This window comes from Microtus pennsylvanicus, chromosome 1, assembly GCF_037038515.1.
Source record: "Microtus pennsylvanicus isolate mMicPen1 chromosome 1, mMicPen1.hap1, whole genome shotgun sequence".
NCBI classification, from domain to species: Eukaryota; Metazoa; Chordata; class Mammalia; order Rodentia; family Cricetidae; genus Microtus; species Microtus pennsylvanicus.
In genome coordinates, this window is record NC_134579.1 from 186,180,828 (window position 1) to 186,199,949 (window position 19,122).

Here is a 19,122-nt window from a genome sequence, read left to right on the forward strand (position 1 = left end):
AATTCTGCCACAAGCAGACACCTGTTCACCTTGACTTGGTGCATAGTGAATCCATTGGTGTGTTTTTATGTATTTTTAACCTTTTTTTGTTAGCATTTCCTGGTAACATAGTTTAATATAAGTAAACCCTTATGATGCCTTCTTGGGCTGGGGGTGTTTACAGGGCAGCAGAGAGCCTTCTGAAGAGAGTGAACAGGCTGTTTGGAGAGCCGAGAGCCCAAAATGAAGAAAGGGAAAAGGATCTCCGTGAGAAACTGGCAGATTACAAGGACAAACTTGATGATGCTTGGGATCTACTGAGAGAAGCCACAGAGAAAACACGAGATGCTAATCGCTTGTCCACTGCCAATCAAAAAAACATGACCATTTTGGAGGTGAGAGCCAGGAGCCCTCTTGTCACAGTCTTGGGAATGGGGAGTTGGTCGAATTCATCTAGAATAGTGCAGTTGGCATATGTTTACAAAGGTCAAGACTATCACTCTAGGAGGTCATCTAAGAACCGAAACAGAGGGAAAGTGTGTGTGTGTGTGTGTGTGTGTGTGTCTGTCTGTCTGTCTGTCTGTCTGTGTCATTCAGACTATGGAAGGTCTGTAAGGATGGCACGGAAGAAGCTCTTCCCTGAGAGACAGGGAACCTCCCTGTCAATGACAAGTGTGTCGACACCTAGAACTCCAGACGGTCTGAGCTCATTTCCCAGTTCTACAATGAGTGCATTATAACGGAACATGCATAGACAATGGCTAAGCCCCAGTGTCACACAATTTTGCGGTTCACCAACCGGATTCACAACCTGAATTCAGAGATGTAGATGCAATCACTATACTTCCCTCTGCTTGTGTAGAAGCTGAGCATATGAGAGAACAGAGACCAGAGTGAGGGAACCTTCATGTCTTTCCTCTCCGGAATGAGTTCATGGACAAGGACATTTTTAATGGGTCTACCATGACAGATGAGTCTGGGTTGTTCCCCTCCTTTCTCTCACAGAGACCAGTCACCATTTACCAGAGTGCTGCTAAACTTTAAACAAAAATAGGTCCTTTCCAGCATCCCTTTCCCCCTCCATTCCTCTATCCCTGCCTTACTTCCTTTTTTTATTCATTGTTTTATTTTCTTCCTTGATGATAACATGGCTACTGCTTGGGTTCTCTGGGAGTGCATGCAGTGTACACAACGGCACAGAATTGTGTTTAGTGTTTAAACACCTTTCCCTCCACACACAGCCCACCTCTTGCTGTTGGTTTCCCAGCGGATCCAAATGCCGGAAGAAACCCACAGCTCTGCTCATGTGGAATTTCACAATCAGCAAGAGCCCAATACTCCAGCGCTGCACACGATTTCTAAAATGTTTGTTGAATGTCACCGTCAGAGTTAAACCAGCCACACATTTTAGTTTTTGTTCTTCTATTTAATCTGTTTTCCTTTGGGTCTAAGGAAAATAAATTAAAAGAAAAACTGGGGGAGACATTCTCTCTTCTGGGATTTAGCCTTGTCACAGTGGTAGACGATGGAGGAGGTGGGCATTTGCTAGAAGTCCTATATCTGATCTTAACCAAATCAGGGACCACTGACATACTAGCAGTAATCAAAATAAAACAGCATCTGGAGAGCCAGAAAAGGATGAGACTGTCCTGTCACGGGCTCCATGATGACACACTCAGCTCTGAAACATCCCAGAGCTATACCCAGAGGTCTGCCTCTCCTATATGACAACAGCTGAAGACATTAGAATCCCTAATGTGGAAAGCATACTGAGTATTTGAGAAGTGTTTCAAGAAGAGTTATAGTGGCACATTGAATGGGACCTGCGGCTGGTCCTCACATTAGTGATGTGTAAAACCAAGCATCCCTGGCAGATGCTTGTGCCTATGCACTCAGCTCTGGAGTTCCAGGTCATCATTTTTGTGTTTTTATTTCATATGCCAGACTTAACTGAAGTCTTGTTTAAATACTTCCTGGATAAGATAGGCGAATTAAAGCCGGGTGGTGGTGGCGCACGCCTTTAATCCCAGCCCCCGGGAGGCAGAGGCAGGCGGATCTCTGTGAGTTCGAGACCAGCCTGGTCTATAGAGCTAGTTCCAGGACAGGCTCCAAAGCCACAGAGAAACCCTGTTTAGAAAAACCAAAAAAAAAAAAATAGGTGAATTAAGTAAATTGTCATAAATAAAGTATGGTGCTTTTTGTTTGTTGTTTACATCGGTAGGGATACTAATCTGGTAGGTGCCAGACTAACCTTTAAAACATGTCACTTAGGGCCATTTGACATGACTCAGTGGATAAGAGCCCCTGTGCCAGAGCCTAAAATGCTGAGTTCAATTCTCAGAACTCTTTTGGTGGAGAGACCTGACACCCACAGGTTCTTATCTGACTTTCACATGAACATTTACTTACACACACACACACAAGTTGACTAAAGAACTCATTAATGAAACAATATCTATGATCCCTGGACTCCCATGTGGAATCTTCATAGACTAGTCTAAGATGTTACTGATGTCCACTCCTAAGATCCTTGGATTAGCTTACTGGCCACACACATTTGAAAACAGTGGCCTTAATACTGAAATGGCTTTAAACTTCCATTGTACTGGACCTGCTATTAAGGTAATATTCAGATACAAGTCAAATGGATAGTTATTTATTTATCTTAAAATGACCAGCTAATAACCTTGTTCTTAAAATAGCCTCCAAAGTTGAAAACGGTGGCACACACCTATAATGCCTGTGCCAGTGAGGCAGAAGCGAAAGGGTAATAAATTCCAAACTATACTGGCTACATAACAAGACCTCACCTCAAAAGACAAACAAAACAAAATAAATCCTCTAGTAACTCAGACACAACCTCAAGTCTAGACACACTTATAAAAAACAACAACTCTGGTGGTTTTAATAACCTGGGTTGACTTGGAGGTACACACAGGCAAAGAAGCAAACAAAACTAACACTTCAGTAATTATCATGGAATTAATGACGTAGATGGGGCAGCTGATTTGCCCCTCTGTAGAGCTTCTGACACTTGTTCTGGGCCAGAAGATAGGTACCATTTGGTAGAAGCAGGGGTGAAGAATGTTTCAGAAATAGGGGAAGGCACGTGAAAAGAAATACAGGAAGGGAGGTAACATAACAGACAGAGAATTCATGGTTGGTAGAATTGGAATCGAGTACCTGTGAAAGAATTGGCATAGATATCCAGGGGGAATAAGCAGATTCCAGATCTTGAGTTACAAGAAAATTGGGTTATGTGACTAAAGAATTTTGCTCACAGTTTAAACACTACGGGAAGCAACAAAAATGCAGAATCATATATTAAAGTTACACATTCAAGGGTTTGTTAGGAGCTCATGCAAACTGGAACCTCAACTTTGTGTTTTTAATACTGTGTTTCTGGCCAAAGAGAGCAACCTGACCTAACATTTAAATGTTGATCAAATCTAACCGCTGTTGGTCACCCAGCCATTTCAGGTTGAGTATGAATAATTACTAACTGAAATAATATGAAAAATCTAGACAGTTTATATTTTCCCTATATTTAATGTTGTAATTTATATTGGCTAGGAGGGCCAAAAATATTTGCAAAAATAATGACACCACACCAAAAATTGTGAGAAACTGATAGAAGGAGAGAACACTATGCACTCAAATATGGAACTATGAAGGTAAAAGGTGAAAAAATTTCAAGTAGAACAGGTTGTTTCATTTACAAGTTGTATAAAAGTCAGGAGTGAAAGATAGCTCTGGCAATGCCATTTGGAATGAGACCACAGAAGGCTTTGAACACAAACTACTACAAGGGCATTGCTAGCAATGGAGAGGAAACAGGGTAGGGGATCAGATGAGCAACCTAGTGAAGCAAAGGATACAAACTGATCCCTCTGCCCCAATGTCTACTCTTAGAACTTGACTGAAGAAAAGGTTGTTAGAAAGAAAACTGAGTTGACATAAAGGTATACGGAAGCTGGTGTTTGTAGACTCCTACAAAAGCTACCTTATACACGACAGCAAAAGAGAAGGGCAGTACTCCTCTTGATAGGCTCTGAAGGGGTGAGAATCTAATTAGCTAGAAAGAAAAGGTAGGAATATACTGAACCTTAATATCTAAATAGAATGAGTTAATTATGGTTATGGAATACTTTGTATATGTTTTAAGAATGTCATGAATGCATATAATATGTTTGATCAAATCCATCACCCACTCTCTCCCGTGCAAATTCCTTCTTATGCACCCCCACTTTCTCATCCCAACTTGATGTTTCTTTTTTTTTAACTCATTGTGTCCACTTAGTGGTACCAGTATGTGCATAGATAAATGGCCATAAGCTAGAGCTCAGATACCCCCCGGGGGGGACTTTATTCCTAAAGAAAACTGATTCTCCCTCCCACAGCAGCCATTACTTGTCAATAACTCCTTAGAGGTGTGGCTTCCTGAGTCATCCCTCATCCCTAGCATAATTTTAAAGATTGTCTGTTTCTAAAGATGGGTCTTCCTGTTTGTCTCTTAAACACTCTGAGCTTCCTGTCAATGTAGTCTAAATCTGACGTCAGTCTTTATTCATTCCTTTCTATTATTTTTTATAACACTGAAGTCATGATTACCTAAATTGACACATTAATTTACTAAAGCACTTTCTCCTTCAGTGTTAATTATCCCTCAATGGCTGTGATAGAACAAATACAAAAAAAATGGATGAAAAAGAGTTATTTAGGTTCCATCCATCTATCAGAGGTCTCAGAACATAGCTTACTCATGTCACTGTTTGTGGTCTATGGCAGAGAAGAACATCATGGTGGGAGGATCACTTTAAAGGAAAGAATCACCTTATGGCACCCTGTAGAGGAAGGATGGTCACCTTATGATGTCCCGGAAGGAAAAAGGGAGAAAAGGAAGGAAGAGACGGAGAAAGAGGGAAACATACCTGTTAAATGTTTCACTTTCTTCTATTAATGATGCATTTGGCCTTTGTTGAATATTTAAGATTCATACTACACTACTCTTCCAGAGGAATGCCAAGAAATATATCTTCAATTCTGATTGTAGCCTTAAAGCCTTAAATGGTGCTCAACACAAATGCAAAAACACAGTTATTAATCAATAAGAAGAACAGAAGAATCCAGGCAGTAATGGTGTGTGCCTTTAATCCCAGCACTCGGGAGGCAGAGGCGGGCGGATCTCTGTGAATCTGAGGTTAGCCTGGTCTACAAGAGCTAATTTTCAGGTCAGACTCCAAAGCTACAGAGAAGCCCTGTCTATGAAAACAGAAACAAAAACTAAACAAGAAAAAAAACCCAAGAAGAACAACAAAAAAATGTCATAAAGCAAAGAATAATCAATGCTTTGTCTAATTTCCCTAGAGCTCCAAATCTCCATATTAATTGTTTCAAAGCTAGAGTCTATCATCTAATCTGAAAACTGTCCACCATTAAAACTTCTTTACTCTCTAGATCATCATTTGCTTTAGTGTGATAAGGAGCATGTCCTGACCCTTACATTACAGTTTGTTCCCTAAACTAACAGATACTCTATAGCTTATTTTAATGTGACTTGATATAGTTCTTTGCTTAACACACACATGGAAATATCTCTCCCTCCTATTGGCATAGTAACTTTTTAACTATGTATACAGTGTTCTGCCTGCATGTATGCCTACATGCCAGAGTGGGCACCAGATCCCATTGTAGATAATTTGAGCTGCTATGTGGTTGCTGGGAGTTGAACTCAAGACTTCTGGAAGAGCAGCCAGCGCTCCTACTTCTGAGCCATCTCATTAGCCCCAGTAAAGCATTTCAAATGACTTTGGTGCCTTGATACAAGCAAATCACAATAAAAAGAGCACTTTTGAATCTCTGTGTGCAGTGTACATTTCCAAATGTTTATACAGAGCTAGGGAGTATGTGGCTATTATGTAAAGAATTCCAGACCCTTGAAAGCAAAGATGTGACTGGAAATCAGTGACACTGGAACTTTTACTGCAATTTTTTGCAAAGAAAGCAGCAGTCACAAATCAAATACTCCCCTGAACCTTCCAGATACACAATGGCTCAGTGAGCTGTGTCGCTGAACAAGTCGTAAGCTTCCCTTTCATTCACTCACTCAAATCTGCTCACTGGGGAAGTTCATAGAAGTACTAGAGAGACAGGTGCTGCATAAAACTGTTTCTATGGGACTCACGCTGTAGTGAAGGATATATTCTTGGTTCCAATTAACAAGTATGTGAAATGCTTAGAAGCCTGGACATGTGAGATAATATACAGGGTAAGGGTTTGTTGGTTATATGTATAGTGTATAATGGTTATATAATGCATGCTCTGCAGCCCCACACTATGATTCCTCATTAAACATTCTATGCAGTGTCCATCACTGTGCACAGTTCAGTAGGTTGTGTCCTTTCAGTGGTCCCTGTACATGCACTGTGATGTGTTTATTTCTCTGATGTCCATTAAATAACTAGTGTTTTAGACCCCCTCAAACTAACCATGATCTGTCAACATGTATAGAAAATGAAAGTCATTTGTATGCCTACAATTGGTGAAATACCCCCACAGAATAAATTTTAAAGGAGCCTTAGAAGGTGACTCGGTTGACAAAGTGCCTCCCACACAAGCCCAAGGTCCTGAGTTTGCATCCCCAGGACTCATTCACATGCCTTATGTTGCAGCCTGTGTCTGTAGCCCCAGGGTTTGTAGATGGGCAGATCCCTGAAGCTCCTCAGACATTACGCATAGCCAGATCTTTGAACTCTGTGTTCAGTGACAGACACTGTGTCAAAACTAAGATAAAGATATCTATTTCAACATATGCACATGTATGTATTTTTACATGTACCTACTTTGCAGATATGCGTTTACTACCTAAACATGATCATACACTATACACAGGAGCAAACACTCAAGTTCACACACACACATACTATTCTCTCTCTGTCTCTCTCACACACATAAACACATACATTCACACACAATCATAAATATACACACTCAAAAAATAAATACACACACTCACATTCACATACACATAAACAATAATTGAGAACTAAGAACAAAACCAACAATATAATGGTTAACAATTGCACAGCATTTCTTTGTGCCTGGCCAAAGACTTATAAGCCAAGTCTTTTTTTAATCTACTTTCACAGAAGCCCGAGTTCTTGTTACAGTGTTCTGAGTCAGTACTTCCCAGAAAGAATTGAGATGCTACATTTCTAGCGAGCTTCCTGTTGAGACCCATGCTGCTAGAAAATGAGCCACACCTTGAGTACTGAGGAACTATGCAATTTGTTAGAGGCCACATGGCTTGCTCAAAATCTTGTAAGGTTTGTAAGCTGGGATTCGCCTCAGGCAGGCTGTTGCTGAATGCTATGTGCTTTACCTAGCGTGTACATAATGATTAGGAGGAACACAGGTGATTTTTCAGGTCGATAGTCAGGGAACTGGCCATGAGCAGAAAACACAGAGGAACCGAGCCAAAGGACTGAAGAACATGTGGTAGAGGGCACTGAAAAGACGTGTGTACTGGAATCGTGGTGAAGTGGTGGGTGATAAAATTAGAAAAAGGAGGTATGAAGCTGGCAATCACTCGTGCAAATCAGAAACATTTTTGTAATGTAAGAGATTGTTCCTTTACAGCTCAAAATCCAAGGCCTGTTAGGTAGATAAGAATTACACATTAAAATTTTTTGTTTAAGTGAATGTGTGTGTATGTGAACGTATGTCTGTGTAGCTCATGCATGCAGGAGACCAAGGAAGTCATAGAGGGCATTATTCACCTGGAACTGTAGTTATAGATGGTTGTGAGCCACTAAGTGGGTGCTGGAAACTGAACCAAGTGCTCTTAACTGCTAAAGTATCTTTCTAGCCCCGCCCCCACATGCCACCCTTTTCACTTGGCAATGCTGTCTGTGATTCCTCAGTTAGTGACTTAGGTCATTCTGACTGCCATCACAAAATCCGGAGCTGTCTAATTTAAAAGCAAAATAAATATATGTCATATCCAAGGGCAGGGGGGTAGAGGAGGATTAGTGCTTGATGAAGGTCTATTTGTTGGCTCAAAATCTCATCTCTTTGCTGTATCCCTACACGGTGCATAGGTGAATAAGCTCCCTTGCGTCTCTTTTACAGGGACACTGACCCCATTGATGAGGTTTCTGCTACATTCTCTCATCATCTCCCAAAGGCCCTGCCTCCTAGCACTAATACATTGGAGTGTTGAATTTCAGCATAGAAATCTGATGGAGACACAAGCACTAAGACCATAGCACTGCAATGACTCAGTTTCCAGCTTATTTCAAGTGGATGGAGATGGGGCCCATAGAATCAAAGGCTTACAGGCTGCTCTGTGCATCTTAGAAAACTACACATGTATAAGCTATCATTAGTATTTATTTATATGAAAAACATATAAAGGCCAGAGACTAACATTCTAATTGATTTCATTAAACACATAGGGGAAGAAGGGTAGGCAGAATACGAATGGGTTTAAAGTACAAAGGAAATAATAGGCAAAGGCAAATTCCACAAAAAGGCATGGCAGTAATTCTCTTCCATTGCTTTTCTTCTTCTAGGCCAGGAATGAGCTTCATGTAGCTTTGAGACAAGCCATAACTTTCACAGAGAAGTTAGTCTGTTCTCAATTTATGAAATAATCCATTAGGTTTATTCTTGGAGAGAGGGTAATTTCTTCTTCTTAAAAGGTATTCTCTCTAAATTCCCTTAAAAATCCCAGCTTTTGAATTTCTGGTATTTCCCTAGAGTACAGTTATGCTCACAAAGAACTATTTCTGTGTACATCCTGGAACTCATCAGGTTTTTCCAGTTTAGTCTGGCACACTTGATGCTGGTGGCACGTGGTCAGCACTTGCATTGTAGTTAAAATGAAGGTCCCACTTTGCCTTAGCAATCCTGTTAACTCTCTAGTAACTATCACATCACTTTATTTACCTGGATGGCTTTCTCAAATGGGGAAGAGAAATGGCCTGTGTATGCTCGATGTTGAAGAATTCTTAAGAGGGTTGAGTGGGTAACTTACATCATAGTCATCTGGCCAAACTGTCAATATATACTTTGTTATTGAACCTGTTGTTCAGGCAGCTCAGGGGAAATAGGAAACCACAGTAGGGATGGGTTTTACCCAGATGCTGGTGTAATATTGTTTTCTTTGTATGCTACAGAAAAAGAAAGAGGCTATTGAAAGTGGCAAACGACAAATAGAGAACACTTTAAAGGAGGGCAATGACATACTTGATGAAGCCAACCGACTTGCAGATGAAATCAGCTCGGTCATAGATGTGAGTATTGAATAAATCTCAGAACAAAGAGAAAGAATATGATGACTTAATTCCTTCCCACACTGGCAGCAAAACTCAGCCACAGAAACAAAAGCCTCTCTTTGTGTTTTTGTAAGAATATATTATTGCAGTACAGTGTTGGGGACTTGCAGGTAATGTTAACAGTTAGAACCTAACTTTATTGGAGTACTCACTTATGCAAGCTTGGGTTGTTTTCTTTTCTACTTCTCTTATTACTTCTCTTATCATGGTGACCAGATCATTCCTTGTTCCTAGGCCAGCACTTACCATCTGTTTTGTTATCTCATATAGCTTTAGTTAAAAGAGAAATGAAAATCTTCAAGGAAACCTTTGGCCCACTGTCTCGCACGTTGCATCAGGACATGTGCAGGAATAAGGATACAAAGATCTAAAAGGTCCCGATGATTGTCACATGTTCAGTTGTTCTATGAAGTAATCTTACAAGAAAAATACTTTTATAAATGGGCTTCATAAAGTTCTATGATTTTTATTAAATAACTCTTTTTATTCTATATTTGCTGTGCCAGTAGACTGAATGTTTTCTAAAGAAAAAAAACAAGCATATGTGATTGTATCTCCTAGAGAAATTAGGAAATTCAAGGAGGTCTGAGTGAAGCTGCTTTTAATACTGTCTCTTCTCTCTCCGTATCAAGTACGTCGAAGACATTCAAACTAAGTTGCCACCAATGTCTGAGGAGCTTAGTGACAAAATAGATGACCTCTCCCAGGAAATAAAGGACAGGAAGCTTGCTGAGAAGGTCTTCCAGGCTGAGAGTCATGCTGCTCAGCTGAATGAGTCGTCTGCTGTGCTTGATGGGTACGCCATGTGTGCTTGGAAATGTCTGCAGAGCTTGACACTCATCCAAAAGTTTAGACAAGCAGAAAGGGCAGAAAATCACTTTCACGTCTTGATTTCCATAATTATGAACAAAAGAGCCGCATGGCTTTTCAATGGAAGATCCTAATTAAGAGAACGTAGGCATACATCTCCTGGAAAAGTATCAAAAGTCACAGTTGAAAGTGAATTCAACTATGCCTGGTTAGGAAACGAACATAGCCTTAGGCTACCCTTACAATATTGTGTTTTGTTCTTTATTAGAAGGCACCACAGTTGTCCTATTAGCATTTTAAATAATACACAAACACGTTCTGCTGCAAACTTCAGTTTTACGTTTCTAATGCAATTTAATCATTTCACTGTTTCCAAGTGCCTCTATATGTGCAGCTTTATAAACAGCCATTCAGTCTCCTCCCTCTAGTAAGACAGCACGTGTACCACTCTGAAGGAACAGCTCAGGGCTGGAGGGTGAACATCTATAACCCCAGCACTTGGGAAATGGAGGACACAAGTTCCAGGTCAGCTTCAACTACAGTGTGCTCAAGGCCAGCCTGGTCTATAAGAAACCCTGAAAACAATAAAAGAAATGAAATAAATAACAGCTCACTGTAACTGGGATTATCACATGGGTCATAGGAAAGAGAGCTGGAGCTCAGGGTTTGCTTATTAAACAACACTCTAGGTATGGCTGATTTACTTCCTCTGTACTTTTGTGATTGGCACACACACACACACACACACACACGAAAACAGGAACTATTCATCCTAGGAATAATTTTCCAGGGTAAATCTACTTAATATGCACCACATGCAAGTCTGTGTTCTCATCTTTGATAATCACTGATGCAGAAAGATCGCCTGGAAACACAAGCATCCCATGCATGATTAGTTTTGGAACAAACTTTCCCCAACTTAGAGCAAAGAGTCGTGGATGAATCAGTGGCCAGTAATCAGTACACCCGGATTCCAAATATCCCATTAGGGATGTGTTAGTCATGATTTGATTTTTTTTTCCTATGATCTCTTTATGTTTTCTGGGAAGTGTGCCTACTCTGAAGACATTGTAGAATTCATTTGATTAATGGGATACAAGTGCTCTGGAAACTGGAGTGCGCTTCCCAGATAACGGGAAGTACCGTAGCCCTGCACACACCTGCCTAGACACATGGTTGCAAAGGCTTTAGTGGCTATCACAGAGGTTTAAGGAGTGGCAGAAAGAATGCTCAGTAGGTCAAGATGCTTGCCACCAAGTCTGAAGACCTGCGTTCAATCCCTAAAACCCACAAAACCCACACAGCAGAACTGACTCCCTCAAGCTGTGCACATGGGCATATTTTCATTTGTGCATGCTCACACACATGCAGAGAGAGAGGGAGAGAAAGAAGAAAGGAGGGAGAAAGGGAGGGAAGGAGGGAAAGAGAGAGGAAGGGAAGGAGAGAGAAAAAAAGTATCTTAAAAGAAATAGTGGCTATATTTCACAGCAAATATTGAGGAAAAAAGTTTAAACAGAACAATGCAATGTGATACAATGAATAGACACATCAGTAGGATTTGGAATTAGCCTGATTATATTGGCCACGATCCTTTAGAAGCTGGGGTTTTTATGACGTGATTGTTCATTATTTGAGTGCTAAAGCTCTTTTCTCCATCTAACCTGACAGAATCCTGGATGAGGCTAAGAACATCTCTTTCAATGCCACTACAGCGTTCAGAGCTTACAGTAACATTAAGGACAATATTGATGAAGCTGAGAGAGTTGCCAGAGAAGCAAAAGATCTTGCCCATGAAGCTACACAACTGGTAAGAAAAAAGAGCACATCACATGCTAAGCATGGAAGTTGAGTTCCTTTTCATTGTACACTGAGCATGCGTCTCATTCTCATCCCCTCCTGTCCTCACCCCTCTCCTGCCCCATTTGTCTGCTTTGTTTCCCCAGACAATGTCACCTCCACTCTCTCTTTATATGTATGTGTCTACATGATTTATAGCACTGTATAAAATCTAGATGCTGAGAACCAGGAAATACATACAATATCTGCTTTTCTGAGGCTGGCTTATTTCACTTAATGTTATTATCTCCAGTTGTAGCCATTTTCCCCTAAACAACTTAATTTTTTTCTTTGTTGATTAAAACATCCCATTGTGTACACGCACTACAAATTCTTTATCAGTTCTGTTGATCTCTAAGGTTGGGTCTATAGCTACACTAGTCAAATCTTTTTAAAATTTATTTTCAAACTTAAATGAAACATTATAAACCTAGGAAGTTGGAGTAGTTTCCCTGAGTCCTTACTGAAAATCTCATTAAAAAAAATTCAACTCAAGTATTTTCTCACTATCTATAACCACAGTACTCACCCACTGCTTACTATTGTCAGTTCAGAGTTCAGAGGTCACTGCCCAATGCCAATCAGATTTGTTCTGCGGTTCGCAAAATTAAAATAAGCAAACATAATACTTGAAACAGAGAACTTTAATCACCATTAGTTCAAATGGTATTGGTTTTGAGAAGTATCCTGCACAGAGCACTTTTTATTTCAATCGCCATTGTGTTGGGTTTGACTCAAGTGCACTTTTATAAACTATATCAGATCATATGTTTCTAAAGTATACAGACTAATTTTATGAGCTGAATATCCCCTATCTTTTAGTCATTGTTCAAAGGGTGTTAAAAGTACGCAGCTAATATTTTAGAGCACACATACCTTCAGAATCTTCATCTTCAGTCATGGAAACCTTTGTTGACGGTATGCAGAGCAGCACTGTACAAGCAATTTTTCCAGTAAGTCCCTTAGACTGCTTTGGGTGCAGAAATGCCTCAGGGAAATTCCTTGTAAAGTACAAGGCCCAGAACAATTGCTTAAATCATTTTGCTTTACAGAGAATCTACAAGTACATCAATAATTTTTGGGGGAAAATGCCTACTGGAAATTTGTGAAATAAATGTGCATAAACTATGACTTTCAAGAGACAGATTGACATTTCCCTGGCTTTGCTATTGAGCAAAAACATTTCTTGACTATGTGGGATATCTGTTGTCTGACGTTTCTGTCCTGCCCGGTTCCCACAGTCGCTATTCCCAAAGAAATTACACAGAGGTCTAAATTAGTTATAAACTGATTGGCCTTGTAGCTCAGACTTCTTATTAACTCTTATAACTTATATTAGCTCATTATTCTTGTCTGTTAGCCACGTGGCTCGGTACCTTATTTGGCGAGGCGGTCATATCTTGCTTCTTCTGTGGCTGGGTCACCACTGCAGACTGTCACCCTACCCACCCTCACAAAGAGGCACACACATACACACAACCAAAAATACTAATGATAACTGTGTTGTCAAAGAACCTACCATAATCAATAATTGATATCGCTATCTTAAATTCTTATACCATAGTGAATCTTAAAACCTGTTCCATCATGAGAAAGATAAGATTCTTGGAAGTGTGTGAATAAATAGATTTCACATGCTGTTAAGTGGTCACATAAAAATGTTCAAGTTCTTTGACACTAAGGATGAAACCTTCCTTGACCTCTACTGCTATTGAGGTCTCAGGTACTGTGTGTACTTAACTAGAGAATACAAAGGTTAATGTATATGAACGCCATAGATATGGTCTTAAATATAATAGAGTCACCACACTGCCTACACGTCCTCCATCCTTGCTCTAAGGCAATGGAATGTGCTGCCTTAGTCTCTAATATCTGGAAGTCCTAGTCTTCCCTAAGGAGCTTGCCTTTGTAAAGATTACTTTTACTTTCCATGGAAACAGAACTAGAGTCTCCCCCCCACTTTCTCTCTCTCTCTCTCTCTCTCTCTCTCTCTCTCTCTCTCTCTCTCTCTCTCTCTCTCCTGCTCCTTCCTCTTTTTTTGTATTCTTTTTCCTCTTCCTCCTCTTCATCTTCTTCTTCCTCCTCCATATCCACTTCATATTGGGAGCATGGAGACTTTGGGAAAGGGTTGAAAGGGAGGGGAGAGGCATGAAGGGGAACAGAGAAAAATGTAGAGCTCAATAAAAATCAATTAAAAACTTAAAAATAAATAAATAAATAATCATGGTTTTAAAATAACTCAAAACAACATCTGAACTAGGGCTTCTTACACGTTTATTGATCCCTTTCACCTGAGGATGTTTTAAAGGATCCCAGTTTATAGATATTATATATTTTTTAAGAAAAATCTTTTATTTTAAAATAAATATATGATATACTTTCAGTAAATGTTTGACATATATTATTTGATATATATCATTTTAAAATAAATGTGTGACATATATTAAACATTTACTAATGGTAAATCATAAATTTATTTTAAAATAATAGTGTTATATACATATAATTTTACTAATTATAAAACATTAAACAAATTTGCATAATAATATTTATGCCCTGGTTTTTTAGATAAATCATGGCTCAATGTTTAATATAGCAGAATATAGAAAATCTTCAACATTTTTCAGACATAATTAATATTTTATTTTATAATTAACAATACTGAGAAAACTACTTCACATGAGCATATACTCAAAATGGCAAAAGTGTGTTTAGTAACTTTTAAGAAATTGTTGGAAATTCTGTCCTAGTACCAAACAAAATTTTATGTAATGATGTTTTATGCAATTTAAGTCAACAATTCAAGCAGCACCGTTAAAAATCAAACTCTCTAACATAATAAATCAAAGGCATAATAATTTGTTACCAACATATGAAACATAAAAAAACATTAAAACTTTTTCTTTCTTTTTCTATAAACTATTGTGTTTATATAAGAGCATATGACATCTGTATAATCAAAATATTGCAATCTGTGAAACCCAATAGTCTCAAATAGGAATGGTGGTGTTTCACTGATATAGTGTGGTGTGTAACAATCCACATGCAGAGTGTGTTTAGCACATGTTCAGGACCAAAATTATAGTAAAACAGCAGTGTGGCAGGACACAGACATACCTGGGATTCATTTTTACACCTTTGACTTTGATTTAAATTTTAGTCAGTGCACATGCAGAGACTTTTTACTACTGTCAAATTTTTAGTGGCCCTCACATTGCACAAACCATGGCTTAAGAAGCAAAGATAGTATAGCTTTTAATCCGAACCTGGGAACCCTAGCCTAGCCACACTTAAACTACAATAACCATCACAAAAATCTAAACATGTCATGTAAGAAGAAGGAAAAGCAAAGTGATCAAAAGAACAATCTTTAACCTATTCCATAAAAGGCAAGACAGAGGCAAATGCAAAATCATCACATCTATGTGTACATGTGTATACATGTGATGAAAAATATGATAGAATTTAATTAATCCAATTACAGAAGTCTGAATAGCCTTCCTTAGTTGCTGCAAACAATGTCAGAAATTTCAAAGCCTGGACACAAGTCGAGTCTGTGTCTTAAACCACAGTTCAATGTGCAAGATACAGTGATTGTCCTCATTGCAGCTAACAGACATTACACAGACTCCAAGACTGTTCTGACAGAGAGGAAAAGCAACATTCCAACTCCCACCGCAGGGTGCATGTCCTGGGCATATGTGGTCCAGAGTACACTGACTGACAAGGTAGCTCTCCAGTCTAGCCAAAGGAGAGGCTGAGAATAAAGAAAGAACAAACATGTTGATGAGAATCAACACTTTGCAACACAAGTTGTCTTTATAATTAAATGTAAAAAGATTAAAATCTTCAGTCAGGTTAAAATGATTTTCATATTGTATTAAAATTGTTATAGCTTACACAAAATACCACTAAACTGTGAGGATAAGGAAAAATTGCAAATTAAGGACCAAAAAGATAATAAAGGAGGAAAACTAATAAAAAAAAATGCAGAAACACACTGCTAATAGCGCTAATCACATGGGCTTTAAAGTTCCCAAAAGGAGTTATTAGGAAACAATAGTAAACTCACTAGAATAGAATGAAAAGAATGATTTAACAGGAAAAGTCAAGCAGCGCAAACTCCCAAGGTTCTAACAGAAGAGCCTAAAGAATAAATAAAGACAGACACATCAGAAAGAAAAATTCATTATTTCTGCCATGAGGGCCTTTAGCATGTCTCTTAAACACTGACAGGTCAGGCAGCGAAATGGGGGCACACAAGTTTGAAGAGTAACATAGACAGGATTAGTGAAAGGCTTTATCGAACCTTGCAACAGCCAGATAATGGATTCTGTATGCCTCAGTAATCAAAGTACAAATAGAATTTAACAGGACTGTGAAGTAGAGCTCAAAGAATGTACCAGAAACACAATGTGATCTGATGTCAGCCAGCATGCATATTTTTATCACAGAAAGTAAAATTATAAACTGACAAAAAATTATATTAAACTATTTGAACAAGTTCATCATGAGGCTATAGACATGGTTCAGGGGTTGAGAATATTGGCTGTTCCTGCAAGGTTCTGTTCTCAGCACCCACATGGCGGCTCACAACTCTCTATAGCTCCCGTTCCAGAGGATCCCAGGGCTGCATTTGACTTCCACATTTACCAGGAATGCACACATGGAATAAATGCAAACATTTGTATGGATACAAAAGACAAATCTAAGCTCAAAATATAAAACATACTTCCAAATATTTCAACAGTCAAAGGACCCAGAATACTTTGAAATCACTGAATACTTAACACAGTAAAAAATAACTTGACAAATTACGGAATGCAAATAAACTGGTAATTACCGGAAGATGTTGGGAAAAGATAGAGAAGAACTAATTAAATCTAAAGTTCTGTTCAACTCATTTAAAAAGTATGAAAGAAGAAATAAGTATAAAAGCAGAAATTAATGACATAGAAAAAATCATTAGCATTAACAAAACAGAAAGCTGATTTTTCAAACAAATTGGAACATAAACAGGGAAGGCAGAGAGTATTAAACAAACAGAGGAGAAGGATTAGGAATGAATAGTTCATAGTTATTGATAGCATGCAGGTTCAAAAACTCAACATGTATACGCTAGAGTCCCCAGTAGCTTTATTTAGATAAATCTAAATATTCAGAAGTAGTGGAGAATAAATCTAAAGCAATTTTTTTCAAAAACAAGACCACAGACTTCCAAAGAATTTCATCAATAATTTGTATCAGTAGACCACAACTTATCTACTATCAAATGATAAAATTTGCCATCAATTCAAGAGCCCCAGAAACAAAACATCCTAAAGCACAGCAATAGAAGCCAGGGGTCCCCAGCTTATTTTGTAAAAGTGAAAAAAAAATCTTGAGTGCAAAGCTCTATATCAAACAGTAATTTTTGTTATTGTTTTTAAGATTTGTTTTCATTTTTGTTTATTTGCATTTGTCTGTGTCTCTGACTGTATGCTATGTATGTGTGAGTACCTGGAGAGGCCGGAAGAGGATGTTATATAGTTGGATTTACAAGGAGCTTGGGAGCTACCTATAATGGTTGCTGAGATCCTAACTCAGGTCCTGTGCAAGAGTAGAATGTGCTCTTGACTCAGCCATTTCTCCAACTCCGGAAAGAAGAGGTTCTCTCTGTCTCTGTCTCTGTCTCTGTCTCTGTCTCTGTCTCTCTCTTTCTCTTCTCTTCCTTCCTTCCTTTCTTTTCTCTCTCCCTATCTCCTTTCCTCCTTTCTTTCCTCCCCTCTGTCCTTCCTTTCTCTCTTTCTTCCTTTCTTTTTTATGTTTATGAATATACATATATGCAAATTTTTAAATAGAAATAAGGAACTTTAAATAAAACATTATCACCTGTGTTGGAACATAGAGGACTTAGGGCTCCGGTTGAATAGAGCAGAACTATCCTGTTTTTGATATGGAGAATGAGAGTACTCAGGTCTACATTTCTCCTCTCCCCTGTATGTTTAAACTATCTTCTAGTTAAATGGTTTGATTCAAAATATAAAGAAAAAAATTTAAAACAGGCCTATAAGATAGTCTTAATTGCTTTTTTTTATTTAGAAAAGTAAGACTAAAACGGTTCTGGAAGCCAAAGTTTATTACATCCTGTAAATTCATGATGCACATGTGTTGGCATATCTGTACATCTTAGGAGGGGAGCTGATCATTTCAAGCTACAATCCCCCTAGAACTCCCATTTCTCACTTCTGAGATCACACCTTTGGGAGCTACCACTTCTAGATGTTTTAAACGTTTCTTCTTTTTTATCTCCTGGTGCTATCATGCAAGTGTGGATTTCTTCCTTGCATGAGACATTATCATTTTAATATCACTGTGATAAGTGAGTTCTGGCTCACTTACAGCACATGATCTCCATCTTTATTCACCCCACATCAGATCGTTTGTTATTTGCTTTTTAAATTATGCAGAGATCCTAACAGTGTCTTTTCCTGTTCATGCTGGTGGATCCCACATTTGTTAAGATAATGGAGGAATGATGCCCTGTGTGCTCTCAACCTTTCCTTTTGCTCACTTCTTTGCTCCTTCTTTCAACTCCTATTGCTTTAACTCTCATATTGTCATTGAAAGCAATACTTATATTTTTATCTCTAGCCACTGATGTTCTAAGAGAATGAAAGAACATTTTCTCACAAGCCATTTTCTTTCCCTAATGGACACTGGTTATCCTTCCCCCCGGTATGGGCGATGGAGTACTCTGTATGAAGGATTGATAGATAACAGTGAAATATCTCTTTTTGTTCTCGTGGCTGACTCTGACCCTTGACCCCCCCCCTTGTTTCTGTGTGCTGATGTGTTCCAGATTCTGTGAATTCATGCCCTGCCTTATTTTCTATATGAAGATTGTCATAAATATCCGTAGATGATAAAGGGACAAGAAATACCCACAGAGTCATGTTGATATGGGCAGAGAAGGGTGTTTATTTAAGCTTCTATTGCTGTGAAGAGACACCATTACCATGGCTGTAGATGGAAGTTTCTGACGTGTCTGGTCCAACAGCCATTCAGTCCCAAATAAACACACAGAGTTTTATATTAATTATAAACTGATTGGCCTATTGATCAGACTTATTACTGATCAGCTCTCACGACGTACACTAACCCATAATTCTTATTTATA

The 19,122-nt window shown here is 38.7% G+C and overlaps 1 protein-coding gene across 3 annotated transcripts in view; it reads left to right on the forward strand.

Moving 5' to 3' along the window:
* The window catches only part of Lama2 (laminin subunit alpha 2), a 579,970-nt gene that overhangs the window by 466,075 nt on the left and 94,773 nt on the right, over window positions 1-19,122 (forward strand). For all 3 annotated transcript variants that reach the window (XM_075946853.1, XM_075946864.1, XM_075946871.1), the window contains 4 exons: window positions 164-374; window positions 9,159-9,275; window positions 9,950-10,113; window positions 11,796-11,934. In XM_075946853.1, the coding sequence (XP_075802968.1) occupies window positions 164-374; window positions 9,159-9,275; window positions 9,950-10,113; window positions 11,796-11,934 (631 nt within the window). The remainder of the gene's footprint in view (window positions 1-163; window positions 375-9,158; window positions 9,276-9,949; window positions 10,114-11,795; window positions 11,935-19,122) is intronic.